Source organism: Myxine glutinosa, chromosome 2 (genome assembly GCF_964187855.1).
Source record: "Myxine glutinosa chromosome 2, kmMyxGlut1.1, whole genome shotgun sequence".
NCBI classification, from domain to species: domain Eukaryota; kingdom Metazoa; phylum Chordata; class Myxini; order Myxiniformes; family Myxinidae; genus Myxine; species Myxine glutinosa.
In genome coordinates this window covers 56,613,704-56,633,201 of record NC_136262.1, presented here as the reverse complement: position 1 = coordinate 56,633,201, position 19,498 = coordinate 56,613,704, and the positions used below count along the sequence as shown (strand labels likewise).

The 19,498-nt window shown below is 43.8% G+C and overlaps 1 protein-coding gene across 1 annotated transcript in view; it reads left to right on the top strand.

The window, feature by feature from the left end:
• Positions 1-19,498, top strand: part of LOC137422373 (angiopoietin-2) — a 256,544-nt gene that overhangs the window by 162,527 nt on the left and 74,519 nt on the right. Inside the window, exons 4-5 of the mRNA XM_068109125.2 lie at positions 1,036-1,157; positions 9,382-9,620. Coding sequence (XP_067965226.1) covers positions 1,036-1,157; positions 9,382-9,620 — 361 coding nt within the window. The remainder of the gene's footprint in view (positions 1-1,035; positions 1,158-9,381; positions 9,621-19,498) is intronic.

Genomic DNA, 19,498 nt, shown 5'->3' with positions numbered 1-19,498 from the left:
CTAATGAACAACATTAAGGATAGGTACTACAGACAAAAGGTTCATAAAGATGAGGGTGGGAGAAATAGAGGTGTTTATGATTTTTGAAAAAGACAAGGGGGTAAATGACATTAGATAGGGATTTCCCATGTTAAACGGAGGTGTCCCAGAAGCAACATTATTACACTACTTATATATATATATATATATATATATATATATATATATATATATATATATATATATATATATATATATATATATATGATTATATGTATATATATATATATGTATATATCAGGATAACCTAAAGATCTGCCCACTCACCTCGTAGCTGTCTAGTTTCAGTTTGTATCTCAGACCAGTTATAAATTGTCACCCTGATGTTTCACATGTCGCGCGTTTACATCAATTTGTGTCCCTCGGGTGGAAGTTAAATGCGGCGTCCTGTCTACTAACATTATTTGGTGGACCATAAAATCCCACAGTGTCCTTTGTGAAGAGTATGCGAGCTATCATCGGCACACTGAACAAATTATTAATTACTGCCCTGACTGAGTGCTCAGAAGGCAATGACAAACAATCCAGCACAATCCGTGCCAAAAAACTGTTTTGGCAGCACTAACGCTCTGAAAAGGGTGTGGTACATCTCGTCATCATCGACTTATATAAACATATGAGTTGATTGACAAGGAAAGCCCCACTGAGCATATAAGCTTTGCACCTTGAATGTTGCAAATTTGACAGTCTGGATGAACGTCGTTTCTGGAAGCACCTCTGTCGGACATGATAGAACTGTTCTTCATCCCCAAATGTGATGCTCCCTCAAATTTGTTCCGTATGCATAGATTGAACTCCAGCTTGTGTTATGAGTCTCTTTGGATATATTGGTTCTGCAGAGTGATTTTAATTTTTCTTCTTGATCCAACGTGTGTGGTCAAAGTGGCCATTTTTTGGTTTCTGCTTTGTAGTTATATGACTGGATACAGCTTCTTGTAATTTGTCATTTCATATATATCATACCTTCTCAAATCCATTATTCATGAATCATCACAGGTGCAGAATCACACATGGTGGTTGGAGCAACAACTGCAAGAATCTGGGGCGGCAACCAAGCATGTAGAGGTGCAACTTCTCCAGCACTCAAAAAATACTGGACGTCTTCGGGAACACACAAGGTCTGGTGCGCAGAGAGAATCTTAATTTGCCTAAACTCAATGGGTTTGGGGAAAGGGGAGGGGACTAAGAGAAAAACTTGATACTTATGACATGGTAAGGTGGGGCAAGATTCCTCTGTCAAAAAAGGTGGCAAAAGAAGTTCCCATTAGCTTTGTGTGTGTGTATGTTCTGTACAAATATTTATAGACATATATATTTTTATTTATTTATTTATATAAACAGGAATTAAATTCCTGTGTGGGGCTAAGTGTGAAAAACTCTGACAACACGGGACTCGAACCAAGGACCTCCATCACTTTTGCAGTGACAGCCCACTGCGCTTTTGAGCAAGCCGAAATCTCCTCAGAATTTTCCACACTTAACACTGCGAGCTTTATAATGTCCGATGTCTTACGTGCCTGCTTGGCAGACCCCGGATGTAAGCGGAAGTATATGCAGATTAACTCATCTACAATTTTTATATAAACAGGAATTAAATTCCTGTGTGGGGCTAAGTGTGAAAAAAGCTGTGTGTGTGTACTGTACAAATATATATATATATATATATATATATATATATATATATATATATATATATATATATATATATCATTAAGGTTAATCGGGTTTTGGTACCTGGTACCAATATATTTGGTTAATCTGGTACATTGTTTTAAAGAAAGGCACTGCCAACCAATGTACATAGCTGCACTCCACTCTGCAGCCTGAGGCTGATCCTGCTCATTCCTGTTTGTACCAAATTGGAGTGGACTTCAGATATATATATATATATGTATTTAAGTTGATATATGTGGGAAATGTATGCACTCACACCAGGAATCAAACCCAGGTCCTCTGGTGAATCATACCAGTGCTCTGCCATCTGAGCTATCTGGGCGACCCTGACCAAGCATGCAATTTTCCCTACACATAGAATTGTTACTCTCTTTCCGTCAATGCTTCCGGGGCACTCGATGCCAACCATAGGAGCACCAACGGCCTGATAACGAGGGGGTCTTCCTCCAATGGGGGCGGGGGGGGGGGGGATACAAATCCATGTCCGCTATTATAAACACCACTGGGGGCGTAGAAACACAATTGAATAAATGAACAGGATGATAACTAATTAATTGACATATGTGGGAAAATTACGTTGGCAGACCACTGCTTCCCGGGAGGAAGATCCTTACTTACAGGAGGAAGAGCCATTGGTGCTCCTATGGAGTCACTTGGTCAGGGTTGGCGAGATAGCTCAGATGGCAGAGCAGTGGTATGGTTCACCAGAGGACCTGGGTTCGTTATTCCCAGTCTGGGCACGTAATTCTCCCACATATGTCAATTATATATGTACTAGTATCAATCAGAAGCTGCGTTGGGGTGGCTACTGTATACCTAGTGGGGGGTGAATGGGATACATCCTGCACCACCCCTCCAGCAGGTGCATCTTTCCCCCCCCTACCACCCACCCGTCACCATAATCCTGCTTAGAGCATATGAAATACTGGTTTACGTATTTATTTTGGATGAATAACAATGATGAAATTAAACACAAGTTAATACCCTCAGTTAATAATACACCTCAAAATGATCATTTAATAACAATACATTTATTTTATACAGCGCTTTTCAAGAAGCCCAAAGGCGCTTTGACAGAGTACAAAAAACAAGTGCAAAAAGACAAAAATCAATAGGTAAATAATCAAAGCAAAAGGAAGGAGAAGGAGAAGAGATAGTCAGGGGTTAAATGCTGTGGGTTAAATGTTGAATGCAGTGTTGAATAGGTGGGTCTTGAGTGATGTTTTGAATGTGGTGAGTGAGGAGGAATCTCTGATGGTGTGAGGTAGTGAGCTCCAGAGGGTGGGAGCAGCGATGGAGAAGGCCCTGTCCCCCCAAGATCTGAATTTGGTCCGGATGGGGGGGGGGGGGTCAGGAGGTTGGTACCAGCGGAGCGGAGGTTGTGGGTGGGAGTGTGTCTGGAGAGGAGGTCAGTCAGGTAGGATGGGGCCAGGTTATGGAGGGCTTTGTAGGTCAAAAGGAGGATTTTGTACTGGATTCTCTGGGGGATGGGGAGCCAGTGAAGCTTGTAAAGGACGGGGGTGATGTGGTCACGGGTCCGGGAATGGGTGAGTAGACGGGCGGCGGAGTTCTGAATGTATTGGAGTTTATTGGTGATTATTGAGGGTGAACCATAGAGGAGGCTGTTGCAGTAGTCCAGACGGGAGGTGATGAAGGCGTGGATGAGGGTTTCTGCAGCCGTGGAGGAGAGGGATGGACAGAGACGGGCGATGTTTTTCAGGTGAAAGAAGGCTGTCTTTGTGATCTGTTTAGTGTATTTGTCGAAGGAGAGGGTTTGGTCAAAGATGATGCCAAGATTCCGGATGTGAGGGGAGGTGGATACTGGGAAACCGTCGATGTTGAGGGCAAAGTTATGGGTGGATTTGGTGAGCGTTTTTGGGCCAATGATGATTATTTCAGATTTATCATAGTTAAGTTTGAGGAACTTGATTTGAAGCCAGGATTTTATTTCAGTGATGCAGTTTGTCAGGATAGAGTGGGTGGCGGTGGAGATGGACTTGGTGGAGATGAAAAGCTGGATGTCATCGGCGAAGCAGTGGAATTGGAGACCATGACGGTGGATTAAGTGACAAAGGGGGGACAGGTACAGGATGAAGAGGAGGGGGCCAAGAACTGAACCTTGGGGGACACCTTGGGGGAGGGGAGCAGTGGGGGATTTGCAGTTATTGATGGAGATGAACTGGCGTCTGTCAGAGGTATGATTTGATCCAAGAGAGGGCAGTGCCGGTAATGTTAAAGGTGGTTTCAAGTCGGGTGAGGAGGATGGTGTGATCGATGGTGTCAAAGGCGGCGCTGAGGTCGAGGAGGATGAGAATGTTTCTCACCTTCCACTCCAAACCCCTGGATCAATTACTCAGACAGAATGGGGATATTCACGTTCACTCAGTATGGTGGTCTCGTTTGACAGTCTATTATTTGACAGACCCCATGTAATGAGAGCAAGCGATGTATCCCATGGCCCCCAATGCTGAAGGAAATGACGTCAAATTTTGACATTCCCACAGGGTATTCCTGCCCGAAATCTAAGTGGAGCGCATTATTGTCTTTGCTTTCTTGCCTACCTCCTTAAAATTAACGAGTTACTGTTTGTTTTTGCAAAACTTTTTTTCCGCAAGAAAGCAAGTCATGTCACGTTTCTGTTCTGTCTGTCAAGTTTCACTTACACGTCTCATTTATCTCGCATATACCCGTTTCGTTTCCCTCTTGTTTCTTGTTTTGGTCTGTGCTGTTTGTTATGTCACATCCTCTCATTGCTTTCGGACAATTTTTGCCCATTCTAAAGTTGAAAGATTCAGCCATACTTGGTAAGCGGCTGTTATCTCAACGTGAACATGGACACTTATCAGTCACTTTCATTATACATATTAATAGGGAGTACTAACATGTTTTTGGACTATTCTTTGTGTAAACAGTCAAAGGTGCTCTCAGGTGCAAGCTGAGATTTCAACCAAAGGCAAACGTCAATAACCACACTGTAAGTGGACACACAAGGTATAAGAAATGTGGTATTGTCAAAATGACTGGCTAATTCTACTCTTGCATTCCACGACCAGGTGTGCTCAGGTCAGGATTGTGTTCCACAGCTATAGGTAACCTTATGACCTGAAGGCGAGAATTTAGCAACAACTAGATTGCATGCCCCATGACTGCTTCAGTGATTGACCCCTTACGGTGACAGGGACCTTTCAGTTGTTCTGGTCCGTTGGACAAGAGCTAGGCCCAGCACAGTGGGGAAGGAGACCGTGGAGGAGGGCAAGAGATTGGGAAGGGGATGGTAGAGAGAAGAAATCGCAAGGCAAGGATGCATTTTAACCTACGACCTCCATCTTTCCATTCCGATGCTCAAGCTTTGGGCTAGGCCTGGACCCCAGGGCAGATCAGAGCAAGGCCGCAGTCCTCGGGAATGCGTCCCTTGCTTATGTGTGGCAGCGGGGGAGGTCCTCTGGGGTCAAAGGGTAAACACCCCGGAGACCACCGTAATGCGTTTCCTGCCTCAACCCGTTAAACCGTGCTAGCTTGAAATTCTCAGCATGAAATGAGGTTTGGCAGTCAAAAATTTTCATGCCAATCATTAGAAGATAGTGTTGTGGACAGTAATTCAAATATTCCTCATGTTTGTGTTGGTATTCCCAGATCAGGCCCCATGGTTGGGAAAGATATGACGAGTGTTCAGAAAGTTAAAAAGAAGTTCTCCTTATTCTCAAAATCTTTATTAATGAAATCAGTTATTATTCCTCGACTCACATCCATCCTGGTGAGAAATGTTCCCAGAACACTGACCACAACAGGCCTTAGTGCGAGGGATCGAGATCGCATTGCTAATGTTTCCCTTTCTCTCGGCACCCGGAATGTTCCCACATGTTTCTCTACTCGACAGCCATGATACTTCGCAACCGGCCTGCTGGTCTGCCTGCACTCGACCAGGGTATAGGCCTTATTCTAGCACTGGGATAAAGAAGGGAGCCGATTGGGGGCAATGTTATCACACTTTCACGCTTCGACTGCTGAACCCTCTTGGTATATGGAGGATGAGATTATTTGGAAATGGCGTATGGAGGGAGAATGAGTCTACACCACCATGTGGCTGATACTACATACACTCTGCACAACCATTAGGTTTTGGGAATGTAATTGGCAAGGCAATGACAACTTTTCTCAGGTCTTTCTTGGACGATGTATACTGTTGACGATGTATACTGTTGACGTGTCTTCAAAGACTGCTGTACACTAAGTGGAGTGTACCATGTCAGACTGAATGATCTAGTATTTCCACAACAACAGGACATCCTATATAACTCGTGTAAGATACTATACACAATGCTACAGTAAAAACATAAACTAGAGTTTATCCTCATGTAGGATACTTTCCTCTTTTTTTGAGTTTGATGTTAGATAAGGGCAAATCCTAACAACAACGTTTCCTAACAACAACTTTTTACAGAGAGAGTCTTGTTGCTGCTGAAGCAGTTTTTGGTGAGGGGTTTTTTTTGTTTGTTTTTTTTGTATACAAGATCGAGGCTCGTGTAAGAGCTAACATTAATGACAAAAAAACACAAACGGACACATAAGACGAAATAAAGGGAGTGGGAGACAAGATGGGGAGAGAGAGGGAAGGACACAAGTACAACATTTGAGAGCAGGGACATCGGGAGATCTGTGGGAGGTAGAGGGCTTAGGGGGAGGAGGCGTGGGAAGGGAAGTGGGGGTGGGAGAGGTATTATAATGAGAGGTTTTCCATTGGCCTTCCCAGCATTGTTTGTCTGCGCTCCATCGTTTTAAATTCTGAACATCAAGCAAGGAAGCAGCACATACCATTTTAAAAGTCTTTGGTATGACTCGGCCGGGGTTCAAACCACCGACCTGCCAGACTCAGAGCAGAAGCTCTAACTAACACCACCGAGTCGGGCGCTTTCCTACACAGGATTCCTTTATTTGGGTAAGAGAGGTGATGAGAGGGCATTTACTGCCACGTAAGTGTGCTGCGCCAAACATCTAGTTCTACATCTGCACAAAGTTTTCATGTCATCCTAAGTGGTATTTTTATGCAATTCAACATGAGCTGGATGTTCCACGTAAAGCAGCTAATTAACTTAACTGAGTGATTTTGTGAGTTGAATGAGATTATGTTCTGCAGTTATGTTCTTTAGCAAACGTGGAATCATCACTCAGAGCAGATGAAGAACCAAAAGCAACGATCGTGACCTTTTCAAGGAGCCCTCGTGGTTTTCAAGAGCCAATGGTTATGACATTCCCCACAAAGTCAAATGCCGACTGCCCGTGTAACCTGCAAATTGATATCAAAAGTTAAAACTCACTGACCTGTTACATCCACTGTAAAACCCTCAAATGGTATCAAAACTCACAGATGAGGAAAAGTAAAACCCATGACGCGTTCCTATCTCACCCATGGAGGCTTTGTGGTACAAGGACGCATTGGATTGGTTGGCTGTGACCTTCGAGGTGGGGCACGAATCTTACTATAATTCACCAAATGTCTGTCTGTCTGTCCGTCTGTTCCCAGGTACCGCAAAAACGGCTGAACCGATCGCAACGAAATTTTGGGTGGGTAATCCTGGGACCTCCTGGAGTAAAATAGGCTATATTGTTTTTCCAAATTTTTTCCCAATTTTCCAATTTTTCCAATTTTCAATTTTACCAATTTTCCAGTTTTTCCAAACACGATGGAATAATATTTACCGATATGAACAGTGATGTGGCTTTTATTGAAATTCTACAAATGCTGTTTAGATTTTGATGATTTGCGTGTGATATTTAACGGATGTTTATATAAATCGATTAAAATAAAATAAAAACCTTCAATTTCTGTTATTTTGCCTTTTCATTTGGGCCTCCCACTTGAAGCCCCGCCCATAGGGCGGGTACCGTTGCTAGTCGAATAAATCTATCATTCCATCCTGATCTTGGCTGCGTGTGTTAACTGGGTAATCCAAAGACGACATACAGAGAGAAAAAGGCACATGCATTTATCACAGAATATGTTGGTATATTCTGTGATACCGAAGGTGGATGGAGGTTATGCTTTCTCTCATGTCTGTTTCTTTGTCTGTCACTCGCCTGTAGGTCACAATTCTAAACCCATCGTCATGAAACTTTACCAAGTTGTCATGGTAGTCACAACTGAGAAACCTATTGATGTTTAGGTCAAAGGTCAAAGGTCATCTTGAGGTCAAATTTCAAAAATCGGCATTTTTCATCCGGTTTTCTTGAAAGTTGAACATCATTTGCATATTGGGTCACTAAACTGGAAAACCAACTATATTTAGCTCAAGGTCAACTCAAGGTCAAACTTCTAAAGTCATCAATTGTCATCTGAAAAATTGGCATTTTACTTTTATTAATTTGAAAATTAAACAGCAATTGCAGAGTGCATTATTGAAATGGGAAAGCAACTAATTTTGAGGTCAAAAGGTCAAAAGTCAACTCAAGGTCAAACTTGTGAAATCATCAATTGTCATCTGAAAAATTATCATTTTACCTCTTATTAACTTGAATATTAAACAGCAATTGCATTATTTGAATGGGAAAGCAACTCATTTTGAGGTCAAAAGGTCAAAAGTCAACTTAAGGTCAAACTTCTGAAATCATCAGTTTTAATCTGAAAAATCATCAATTCTCATCCAATTAACCTGAAATGTAAATAGCAATTGCATCGTGCACAACTGAATTGGGAAAGCATCTATTTTGGAAGCCAAAAAGTCAAAAGTCAACTCAAGGTCAAACTTCTAAAATCATCAATTTTCATCTGAGAAATAATCAGTTTTCATCCGATTGACCAGCGCTGTGATTATGATTGTCATTTTAAATCTTGTATAAATGGACAATTTGATGTCCCCATGGCAACCTTTGGGGGGGGGGGGTGAATTTTGCAAGTATCGTGCTCTGCACTGTGTCTTTCTTGTTTGTCTGTTTGTGAACAGGATATCTCAAAAAGTTGTGGACAGATTCGGGTGAAATTTTGTGGACAGGTTGGGTATGTGACCTGGATGAAATGATTAGATGTTCGTGGAGATTTGGAGCTGTATATGGATCTGAGATTTTAAAAAGTGGTTCTTTACCATTGAGTGATAGGGCCAAAAACAATAGCATAACATTTCAAAAAGTTTTGGACGACTTATGACAAAGCTTGGTGGACGAGTTGGGTAAGTGACAAGAACAAGCCGAGTCGATTTTGGTTCAGGTCTGAATCCAGATCCGATCAGTGCGATGAAAAACCTAAACTGTTCAGCCTGGCAGAGGTATGCGCTCCACCGAGTGCCGTTGTAGTTGCCAATGGAGTAAGGTCCACCAAAGTAAGTTATTTGACTTTGTAATTTTTGGTGTTAAACAACCAGGTCTAATGGTAATGTAAGAGATGTTGTTGTTATGTCAGAGAAGAGAAAATCTCTCTCCCCAATTTGAGTTCCCTTCCTTCCCCTCCCCCACCTTTATATTGCCTCGACTTACTCCCGTACTTGAGCTTCTCCCTCTCTCTCCCCCACCTCCCATTTAGGCTACCTCTCGGTTCTCCCTCCATATGGACCCCTCTCTCATCTTTCCTTCCATTTCGGCTACTCCTCCCCCATCCCTCCCCCTATATGATCTAGACCAGCATTCCAAATGATGAAACTTGGGACCTATACAAATGCCCCATGTTGTGTGGACATGCAGGGAGCTTGAGAGCCGTCTTGCAACACTGGGTGCGAGGCAGCAGGCCGACGTGCAGGCCTTGCGGCAACAGCAAGCCACATTGGGCCGGTTGCTCTCCCGGCAAGATGCGCTGATAAGGCAGCTGCAACGCCAACTCGCACTTGCTACCGGAAACACGTCACAACTTCAGCAGCAGCAACAGGAACTGACTGAGAGTGTCCATGCCCTCCTCGCGGCTCTTCCTCGTGCTGCCCAGCAAGGTTTGCTAACACCAGACATTGATGGCACAATTTATTTGCCCTCATCTAACATTCATTACATTAACCACCAATTTCCTTAGATATCAGAGAGACATTCCTAGCAGTTATTTTTTACCGTTTTGTGCAACTATTTTTCTCAGTAAACATACATAATTGTACAGTATATTGAAAAAATAAAAAGAATATTGCGGGTTGGTGACTGTGAGTATAGGAGATGCCTTGTGTTTACATCATGTATGTCACATCATGTGTTAGGCTCGGCATGCTCTGGAAGACAGAAATAAAATGGCAGATGATAACAAAGAGAACTGATGTCTGGAGATGAGAGTTGGGATGACTGACTGGAGATGAGAGTTGGGATGACTGACTGGAGATGAGAGTTGGGATGACTGACTGGAGATGAGAGTTGGGATGACTGACTGGAGATGAGAGTTGGGATGACTGACTGGAGATGACAGTTGGGATGACTGACTGGAGATGAGAGTTGGGATGACTGACTGGAGATGACAGTTGGGATGACCAACTGGAGATGAGAGTTGGGATGACCGACTGGAGATGAATGTTGGGATGACTGACTGGAGATGAATGTTGGGATGATTGACTGGAGATGAAGGTTGGGATGACTGACTGGAGATGAGAGTTGGGATGACTGACTGGAGATGACAGTTGGGATGACTGACTGGAGATGAGAGTTGGGATGACTGACTGGAGATGACAGTTGGGATGACCAACTGGAGATGAGAGTTGGGATGACCGACTGGAGATGAATGTTGGGATGACCAACTGGAGATGAGAGTTGGGATGACCGACTGGAGATGAATGTTGGGATGACTGACTGGAGATGAATGTTGGGATGATTGACTGGAGATGAAGGTTGGGATGACTGACTGGAGATGAGAGTTGGGATGACTGACTGGAGATGACAGTTGGGATGACTGACTGGAGATGAGAGTTGGGATGACTGACTGGAGATGACAGTTGGGATGACCAACTGGAGATGAGAGTTGGGATGACCGACTGGAGATGAGAGTTGGGATGACTGACTGGAGATGACAGTTGGGATGACCAACTGGAGATGAGAGTTGGGATGACTGACTGGAGATGACAGTTGGGATGACTGACTGGAGATGAGAGTTGGGATGACTGATTGGAAAGGACAGTTGGGATGACCAACTCGAGAGGAGAGTTGGGATGACTGACTGGAGATGAGAGTTGGGATGACCGACTGGAGATGAGAGTTGGGATGACCGACTGGAGATGAGAGTTGGGATGACTGACTGGAGATGAGAGTTGGGATAATTGACTGGAGATGAGAGTTGGGATGACTGACTGGAGATGAGACTTGGGATGACTGACTGGAGATGAGAGTTGGGATGATTGACTGGATATGAGAGTTGGGATGACTGACTGGAGATGAGAGTTGGGATGACTGACTGGAGATGAGAGTTGGGATGACTGACTGGAGATGAGAGTTGGGATGACTGACTAGAGATGAGAGTTGGGATGACTGACTGGAGATGAGAGTTGGGATGACTGACTGGAGATGAGAATTGGGATGACTGACTGGAGATGAGAGTTGGGATGACTGACTGGAGATGAGAGTTGGGATGACTGACTGGAGATGACAGTTGGGATGACTGACTGGAGATGAGAGTTGGGATGACTGACTGGAGATGAGAGTTGGGATGACTGACTGGAGATGAGAGTTGGGATGACTGACTAGAGATGAGAGTTGGGATGACTGACTGGAGATGAGAGTTGGGATGACTGACTGGAGATGAGAGTTGGGATGACTGACTGGAGATGAGAGTTGGGATGACTGACTAGAGATGAGAGTTGGGATGACTGACTGGAGATGAGAGTTGGGATGACTGACTGGAGATGAGAGTTGGGATGACTGACTGGAGATGAGAGTTGGGATGACTGACTGGAGATGAGACTTGGGATGACTGACTGGAGATGAGAGTTGGGATGATTGACTGGAGATGAGACTTGGGATGACTGACTGGAGATGAGAGTTGGGATGATTGACTGGAGATGAGAGTTGGGATGATTGACTGGAGATGAGAGTTCGGATGATTGACTGGAGATGAGAGTTGGGATGACTGACTGGAGATGAGACTTGGGATGATTGACTGGATATGAGAGTTGGGATGACTGACTGGAGATGAGAGTTGGGATGACTGACTGGAGATGAGAGTTGGGATGATTGACTGGAGATTAGAGTTGGGATGATTGACTGTAGATGAGAGTTGGGATGACTGACTGGAGATGAGACTTGGGATGATTGACTGGATATGAGAGTTGGGATGACTGACTGGAGATGAGAGTTGGGATGACTGACTGGAGATGAGAGTTGGGATGATTGACTGGAGATGAGAGTTGGGATGATTGACTGGAGATGAGAGTTGGGATGACTGACTGGAGATGAGACTTGGGATGATTGACTGGATATGAGAGTTGGGATGACTGACTGGAGATGAGAGTTGGGATGACTGACTGGAGATGAGAGTTGGGATGACTGACTGGAGATGAGAGTTGGGATGATTGACTGGAGATGAGAGTTGGGATGATTGACTGGAGATGAGAGTTGGGATGACTGACTGGAGATGAGACTTGGGATGATTGACTGGATATGAGAGTTGGGATGACTGACTGGAGATGAGAGTTGGGATGACTGACTGGAGATGAGAGTTGGGATGATTGACTGGAGATGAGAGTTGGGATGATTGACTGGATATGAGAGTTGGGATGACTGACTGGAGATGAGAGTTGGGATGACTGACTGGAGATGTGACTTGGGATGATTGACTGGAGATGAGAGTTGGGATGACTGACTGGAGATGAGACTTGGGATGACTGACTGGAGATGAGACTTGGGATGACTGACTGGAGATGAGAGTTGGGATGATTGACTGGATATGAGAGTTGGGATGACTGACTGGAGATGAGAGTTGGGATGACTGACTGGAGATGAGAGTTGGGATGACTGACTAGAGATGAGAGTTGGGATGACTGACTAGAGATGAGAGTTGGGATGACTGACTAGAGATGAGAGTTGGGATGATTGACTGGAGAGATTTAAAAAATATTTTTATTGTCGTAAAAGTAGTTGAAGTAGCGAGCTATAATGATTTTCGAGATCGTTGTTTTTAATATCAAGAATAATCATATTACTAATTGCAAATCTGAAAAGCGTGCAACAAGTGCAAGCTGTCTCCGGCTAGTTCATTAATCCAGTTTACGACTACTTCTACTGCTGTCCTTCTGTGGACCATCAAACAATAATATATAAATTTTCTAGTAATCTACTCACTCCACTTTATTACCTGTGCCACGGAAGGTGGAAAGATGTTTTGTTTTCACCCCAATCTGTCTGTCTGTCTGTGAACAGGATATCTCAAAAAGTTAATGGACGGATTTGGACGAAACTTGGTGGACAGGTTGGGTGTCTGACAAGGACGAAACGATAAGATTTTGGTGAAGATCTGGAAATGAGAATTATTTTTTTATTTTTCAAGGGATTCTTCACAATTGAGAGATAGGGCCAAGTCGATATATAGTACAATATTTCAAAACTTTGAAGATGGGTTATGACAAAACTAGGTGGATGAGCTGCTTATGGTCCGGGTGCAGATCCGGCCTATCAGTATGATGCAAAACGTAAACTTTTCAGCCTGATGGAAGGAAGAGCTCCACCGAGTGTCGTTCTAGTTCTTCTTTCAACAAGCAAGTATGTCTGGCTAAGGAACACCGTGAAGAACTTCAGCTTTAGCTCACTGCTTGTGGAGAACCATTCCTCGCATGGGAGTGCCATGTCTATGCGCAGCACGAGCGAGCGATGGAGCAATGGCGCAGATGTTTTGGTGAGCAGCGGCTTCATGGAGCTGTCGTCGATGAGAAACGCAAGGCTCGTTTAGCTGAAGACAAGGCCTGCTATGAGGCTGCTATTCGCTTTGCGCATGAGTGGTATGCGAAACATGACCCTCGTGCTTGCTGCTCTAGAGTTTCAGCACCGCATATTCCAGGCCAGGGTCAGATCGTCATTGCATCTATCGTCAACCGTTTCTGGTACAACCCCTATGGACCAGTTGGGAACAAGTGTCTTTCCAATTTGTGTGCGGCGCTGATAGACTCTCGCAGGGAATTTGTGGCCAGGGTGTGGTGCCAGGAAGAAATTACAGAGCAAGTGTGGTAAAGTCCCAGTTTTGTCCTGCCTTGCCTAAATGCTCTGTCTCACTCCCTTGTATCGCCAAGCCCTTCCTGCCTCTCTTACCCTATTGTTTTCCGAAGATTGGAGTAATTTTGGGAATTCGTGCCATGATTTAGTCTTTGATTTTACTTTATATTCATCCTGAGAAAATTGTTCAACATTTTTGATTTGAACTTCATTTGATTTTTGATTTGATTTGATTTTGATTTGATTGAATTTGATTTGAATTTGATTAGTATGTGAATCTATGGAGCAGTATCCCACCTTCAATTTATTTATGGATCAGCATCCCATGTTCAATTCCTAGATATAAGGAAGATTTGGTATGTTGCTCTTGTATGTTGCTTGTATATTGTTTGTTTTTTTGCACTTTTAATTATTAGCTCGACACTTTTTCAATTTATGCTTTATTATCCCTCACACACAAAGGGAAAAGCGGGGTTAAGCAATTGGTTAATGTCCGTCCGTCTGTCTGTCTTGTCAGTTTATGATCGATGAACAACTTATTTAAATTGAATGTTATATTTTGAACATGAATTAGGAATCAGAACAAGAATAAGAAGATGAGCTTGCCATTTTACCATACCTTGGCTTTGAATTTGTCCCGATCGCACATGTGCAGGGTGGAGTGAGATAGTATTCATACTCTGCCTTGCCTGGCAGTCAAACAAAATTGAAAATCATTCCAAACAGGAAAGAACGTTAAATAAATGACAGAAAAACACAGACATGAAGAACTAATGTAATGTGTTAGATAGGGTGATGTAATAGGCACTGGGTAACAACAACAACAACAACATGCATTTTAAGGCCATTTTCCCTGCTAGAGCGGGGGTTAGCCTTGCGGTCCCCATGACAATCCTCTCCATTTTGCCCTATTTTCTGCATCTCTCCTTGTTAACCCCCTTGCCCGCATTTCTTCTTCCACCATCTTTAGCCAAGTCTTTCTCGGTCTTCCCCGTCCTCTACTTCCTTCTACATTCATTTCCATCACTCTTCTCAACCAGTCACTTTCATCCTTCCTCAACACATGACCAAACCATCTCAACCTGTTCCTCTTCACAACATCAATCACACCCAGTAGGCACACAGACATTGGATCCACGTTGAATGAACGTCAAGATTCGACGTGGACCCGAGGTTGAAAACGAGTTGGATTTGCAAATTGGATCAACGTCATTTTTCCAATGTTGAATAAACGTCGTTTTTCCAACATTGATACAACGTTGGTTTCCAACGTTGATCCAACGTCAGGTTTAGACTGGATTACACGAGCCTCGATCTTGTATACAAAAAACAAAAAAACAAACAAACAAAAAAAACATTGAATCAACATGGAATCAACGTCGGTTTTCAACCTCATTTCAACATTATTTCACCTCAGAACTCTGTAATTTATGCAAAATCATAACGTGACAAAGTAGGATCAAGTGGTAATTAACACTTTTATTATCCACTGCTGCACAAAGCTATTTGAATTTCAGTTCTCTTCTGTCTTCTCTCTGCCACCACCTCCCCTCCTGTCCGGGGCGTATTTACCATCCCTACATACTAAAGAAAAGTTCTGATTCATTGCTGCATTTGGATGACCGCTCTTACCCAATGATATTGTCGATTTTCCAGACGAGTTTGTCTCCTTTGTTTCCGTTTTTTTCCAAGATGGCAGCGTCTTCTTCAAACTAAAACGAGGCTGTACCTGGCCCAGATACGTCACGCCACGTCACGCGGTGCCACGAAATTGTTTATCAGAATCAGAATTCGTTTATTGGATAAAACACATAGTAGTACATCCACATAGGTAGAAAATAATAAAACAAAACAAAATCAAAGCAAAGCATATTAAAACTAGCAAATTACTACATATAATTGGCTATCCTAACAACGTCGAATAAACGTTGATACAATGTCACACTTTCAACGTCGATGTAGGGTCGAACAACCAACATTGAAACAATGTCATTTATTCGATTAAAAAATCAAGCCAAGTTGCCAACGGTGAAACAACGTTGAATGACTGTCGGGTTTTGATGTAGGTATTAATGTTGACAAAACGACGTTGGTCTCAGGTTGGGTTTTGGTTGTCCGACGTCGCGGCCTCATTCCAACCGTTATTCGACGTTGAAACAACGTCGTGTGCCCGCTGGGCAGGCTCTATTCCCATCATTTTTCGCAATTCATCATTTGTCTTCCTCTCTCTCAACGATACTCCGCACATCCATCGAACCATTCGCATTTCCACCCTTTCCAGCCTTCGTTGCTGCTCTACGTTCATTACCCATGTCTCGTTCCCATAAATCATAACACTTCTCACACGTGCATCATACACCTTTCCCTTCAGCTTCAACGACACTCCCCTCCTCATCAGAACGCCACTCAGTTCCCAAAACTTCTTCCATGCACATCTCACTCGAGCAACCGTTGCCGAGTCTGATCCACCTTCTCCATTCAGCATGTCTCCGAGGTAGCAAAATGTTTTCACACCTTCCAGCTTCACGCCGTCTCCAAGATCCAACTCAACATTTCCTCCATCTGCAGCTCCCTCTGTGCACACCTTACATTTGAATGTAGCTGCCACACTGGTTAATGACCCTCTCAGACCACTACATTTTTGATGAACTCACTCAGCGCACATTGTACATTGAATGGAGTTCACTCTGACACCCTTCCTGCACACAGCACAGGGCCACTTCCCAGTTCTTTCCACCTCACCACATGCTTTACCACTTGCCATCACCTTCGTCTTTCCGATATTCACCTTCAGACCTTTTGTCTCCATACATTCCTTCCACTTGTTCATCTTTTCCCTCAGTCCATCCATACTTTCCGCAATCAACACCAGATCATCTGCATACAACAACTCCCACGGTAAACCCTCCTTTACGTTCTGAGCCAGCACCTCCATCACAGCTACAAATAGTAGTGGACTTAGTACCGACCCGTGATGCACTCCCACCTTCACTTCAAACTCACCACTGTTCCCGTCCTTCGTCCTTACAGCTGTGCGTGCTCTTTTGTACATTGCCATCACTACTCTGATCCACCATTCCTCCACTCCTAACTTCCTCATTGCCCATGTCAATATTTTGCGTGGAACCCTATCGAATGCTTTCTCCAGATCAACAAACCCAAGAAACAACTTCTTCCTCTTCTCCATGTACTTCTCCTGCAACTGCCTCACAATAAAGAGCGCATCTGTCATTCCTCTTCCTGGCATAAATCCAAACTGCATTTCGTCGATCTTCACTTTCTTCCTTATCCTCCTCTCCAACACCCTTTCCAATACCTTCATTCCATGCTCCAATAACTTTATCGCCCGGCACGAGCCACACTCCAGAGGGTCACCTTTCCCCTTGTATAGAGGGACGAGGGTACTCAGTTCCCAATCCACTGGAATGCGGCCTCCTTTCACCGCCAGATTACAGATCTCTGTCATTCTCTTCACACCCCAACTTCCTGCTGCCTTCAACATATCTCCCACAACTCCCATCGGCCCTCCCGCTTTTCTACTCTTCATTGCTTTTATCGCTTCCTCAACTTCCTTCTCAGTTATCTTCTCTGCCGGTCCTCAAACTGGGTTACTCTCTATGTTGCCATCCCATTCATTCTCTGTATTCAACAGCATTTCCATATATCTTTTCCATCTTCCTTTAATTCCAACTGGGTCCACAACGATTTGTCCCACTTCTTCCTTCAAGCAACTCACCCCCATCACATCACACCTCTCTTTCGCTATCTGCTTTGCAATCCTAAATACTGCTCTCTGACCCTCTTCTGAATCCAAGCATTCTCCGAACATTTTCCTACATGCCTCCTGCACCTTCGCTACCTTTTTCTTTGCAGCCTTCTTGGCTGCCTTATAACTTTCATGCTCTGCTGTTTCTGCTCCCGTACCCTTCGCCTTCTGCCACTCCTTGAACTTCTTCCTCTTCTCGTCAATCCTCTTTCCAACTTCATCATCCCACCACCATGTTTCCGAGTGCCTCGGTGGTCCTTTTGTCCATCCACATACCTCACCAACGGCTCACAACAGACTAGCTTTCATTGACATCCAACCACTTTCAAGCTCAACCACATCATCCTCTACCCTACTCAGCCTCTCTTTTAATGCCTCCCTTACTGTCACCTCTTTCAACCTCCTCACCTTCATTCTCGGTTGGTCCTTCACCCGCCGAGCTCTCCTCGCACCTTTCACCCTTATGTCGCAGACAACCAAGTGGTGCTGTGAAACAGCCTCCTCCCCCGGGATCACCTTTGTGTCCCGGAGGTGCCCCTATCTCGCCTACGCACCATCAGGTAGTCAACGGTTGTCGTCGACCCACCTGACGTGTATGTAACAAGCTTATTATCCTCTTTCTGGGACTGAGTATTACAAATCAACAAATCAGCTCCATCAGCAAACTCCAAAATCCTTTCACCTTCTCCATTTCTCACACCATATCCGTAACCCCCATGAACTCCCTCAAAACCGTCCATACTCCTTCCCACATGTCCATTTAGGTCTCCTCCTTCCACAACAACTTCCTCATCTTTCACGTTTTCCATCAGCTTCTCTATCGCACACCAGAACTTGTCCTTCTCTTCATCGCTCCGACCAACCTGCGGAGCATATCCCGAGATGACATTCACCAAGAGCTTTCCAATCATCATTTTCACCATCATCAACCTATCACTCACTCTAGTCACACTCACCACAATGTCTACAAACTCCTCAGAAAACAGGACACCAACACCATTCACGCCCTCAGGGCACCCTTGCCACACAAACTTGTATTTCTGTCCCTGTCTACCCTTCACCATTTCTCACACCACTTCCCTTCCATCTCGTCTCTTGCACACAACATATGTCCACTCTTCTTCTGACCAATACTTCCACCACTTCTCCTGGGTAAAATGGCGGTAAAACCCAGAATTAATTTATTTATATGGCTTTTGGCTCTTTAAACCTTTATTTAAATTGAATTATATACTTGAACATTGAAGAGTATGAATCTCCTTCATAATACTTCCAAGAACCATGCAATATTTTAATATATAGCATGAGAGGGCGTGGCACGTGAGAGGGTCGGGATGAAGAAGATGCTGACTGACGCTGCGTTCTATGGTGATCAATAAAGCTTCCATCTCCTAAACTACGACTCAAAGTCGTCTAATTACAGCATATAAGGGTGATGTATATCAGCCTGCTTCAGTAGTGCTAAACTTCCGGTTTTAAAAGCAATCTTTAAATTCATTATTAGATTACAATTGAAGTTTTATACTTTAACACTCCACAGAGTATCGTGTTCTATGAACTCTCTAGTTGTTAATATGCTAATTTTGTTTATCTTTTTGTAAATCTTCATGATTTTTCAGCTAATTATCAGCCTGTGCCCCACATAGCAGGAGACAGAGTTTTGCAATCGCTTGTTTGTGTCTGTCTGTCCAGGCCGTAACTTTTTTACCAGTTACTTTACCACCAGTTATTCTACCATAACTTTTTTTTTAACCAGTTTTACCATCTGTCCAGACCATAACTTAAAATGCTCCGCCTTGTCCACTGTGCAGTTCAAACCATGGACTTGCAGAGATGAAGTCAAATGACATTAAACAGGAAACTTATGCCTGCCTGAGCTTTCATGCACCCTGAGCACCAGCCTCTAAAGCCTTTCCAACAAAAGGACTACAA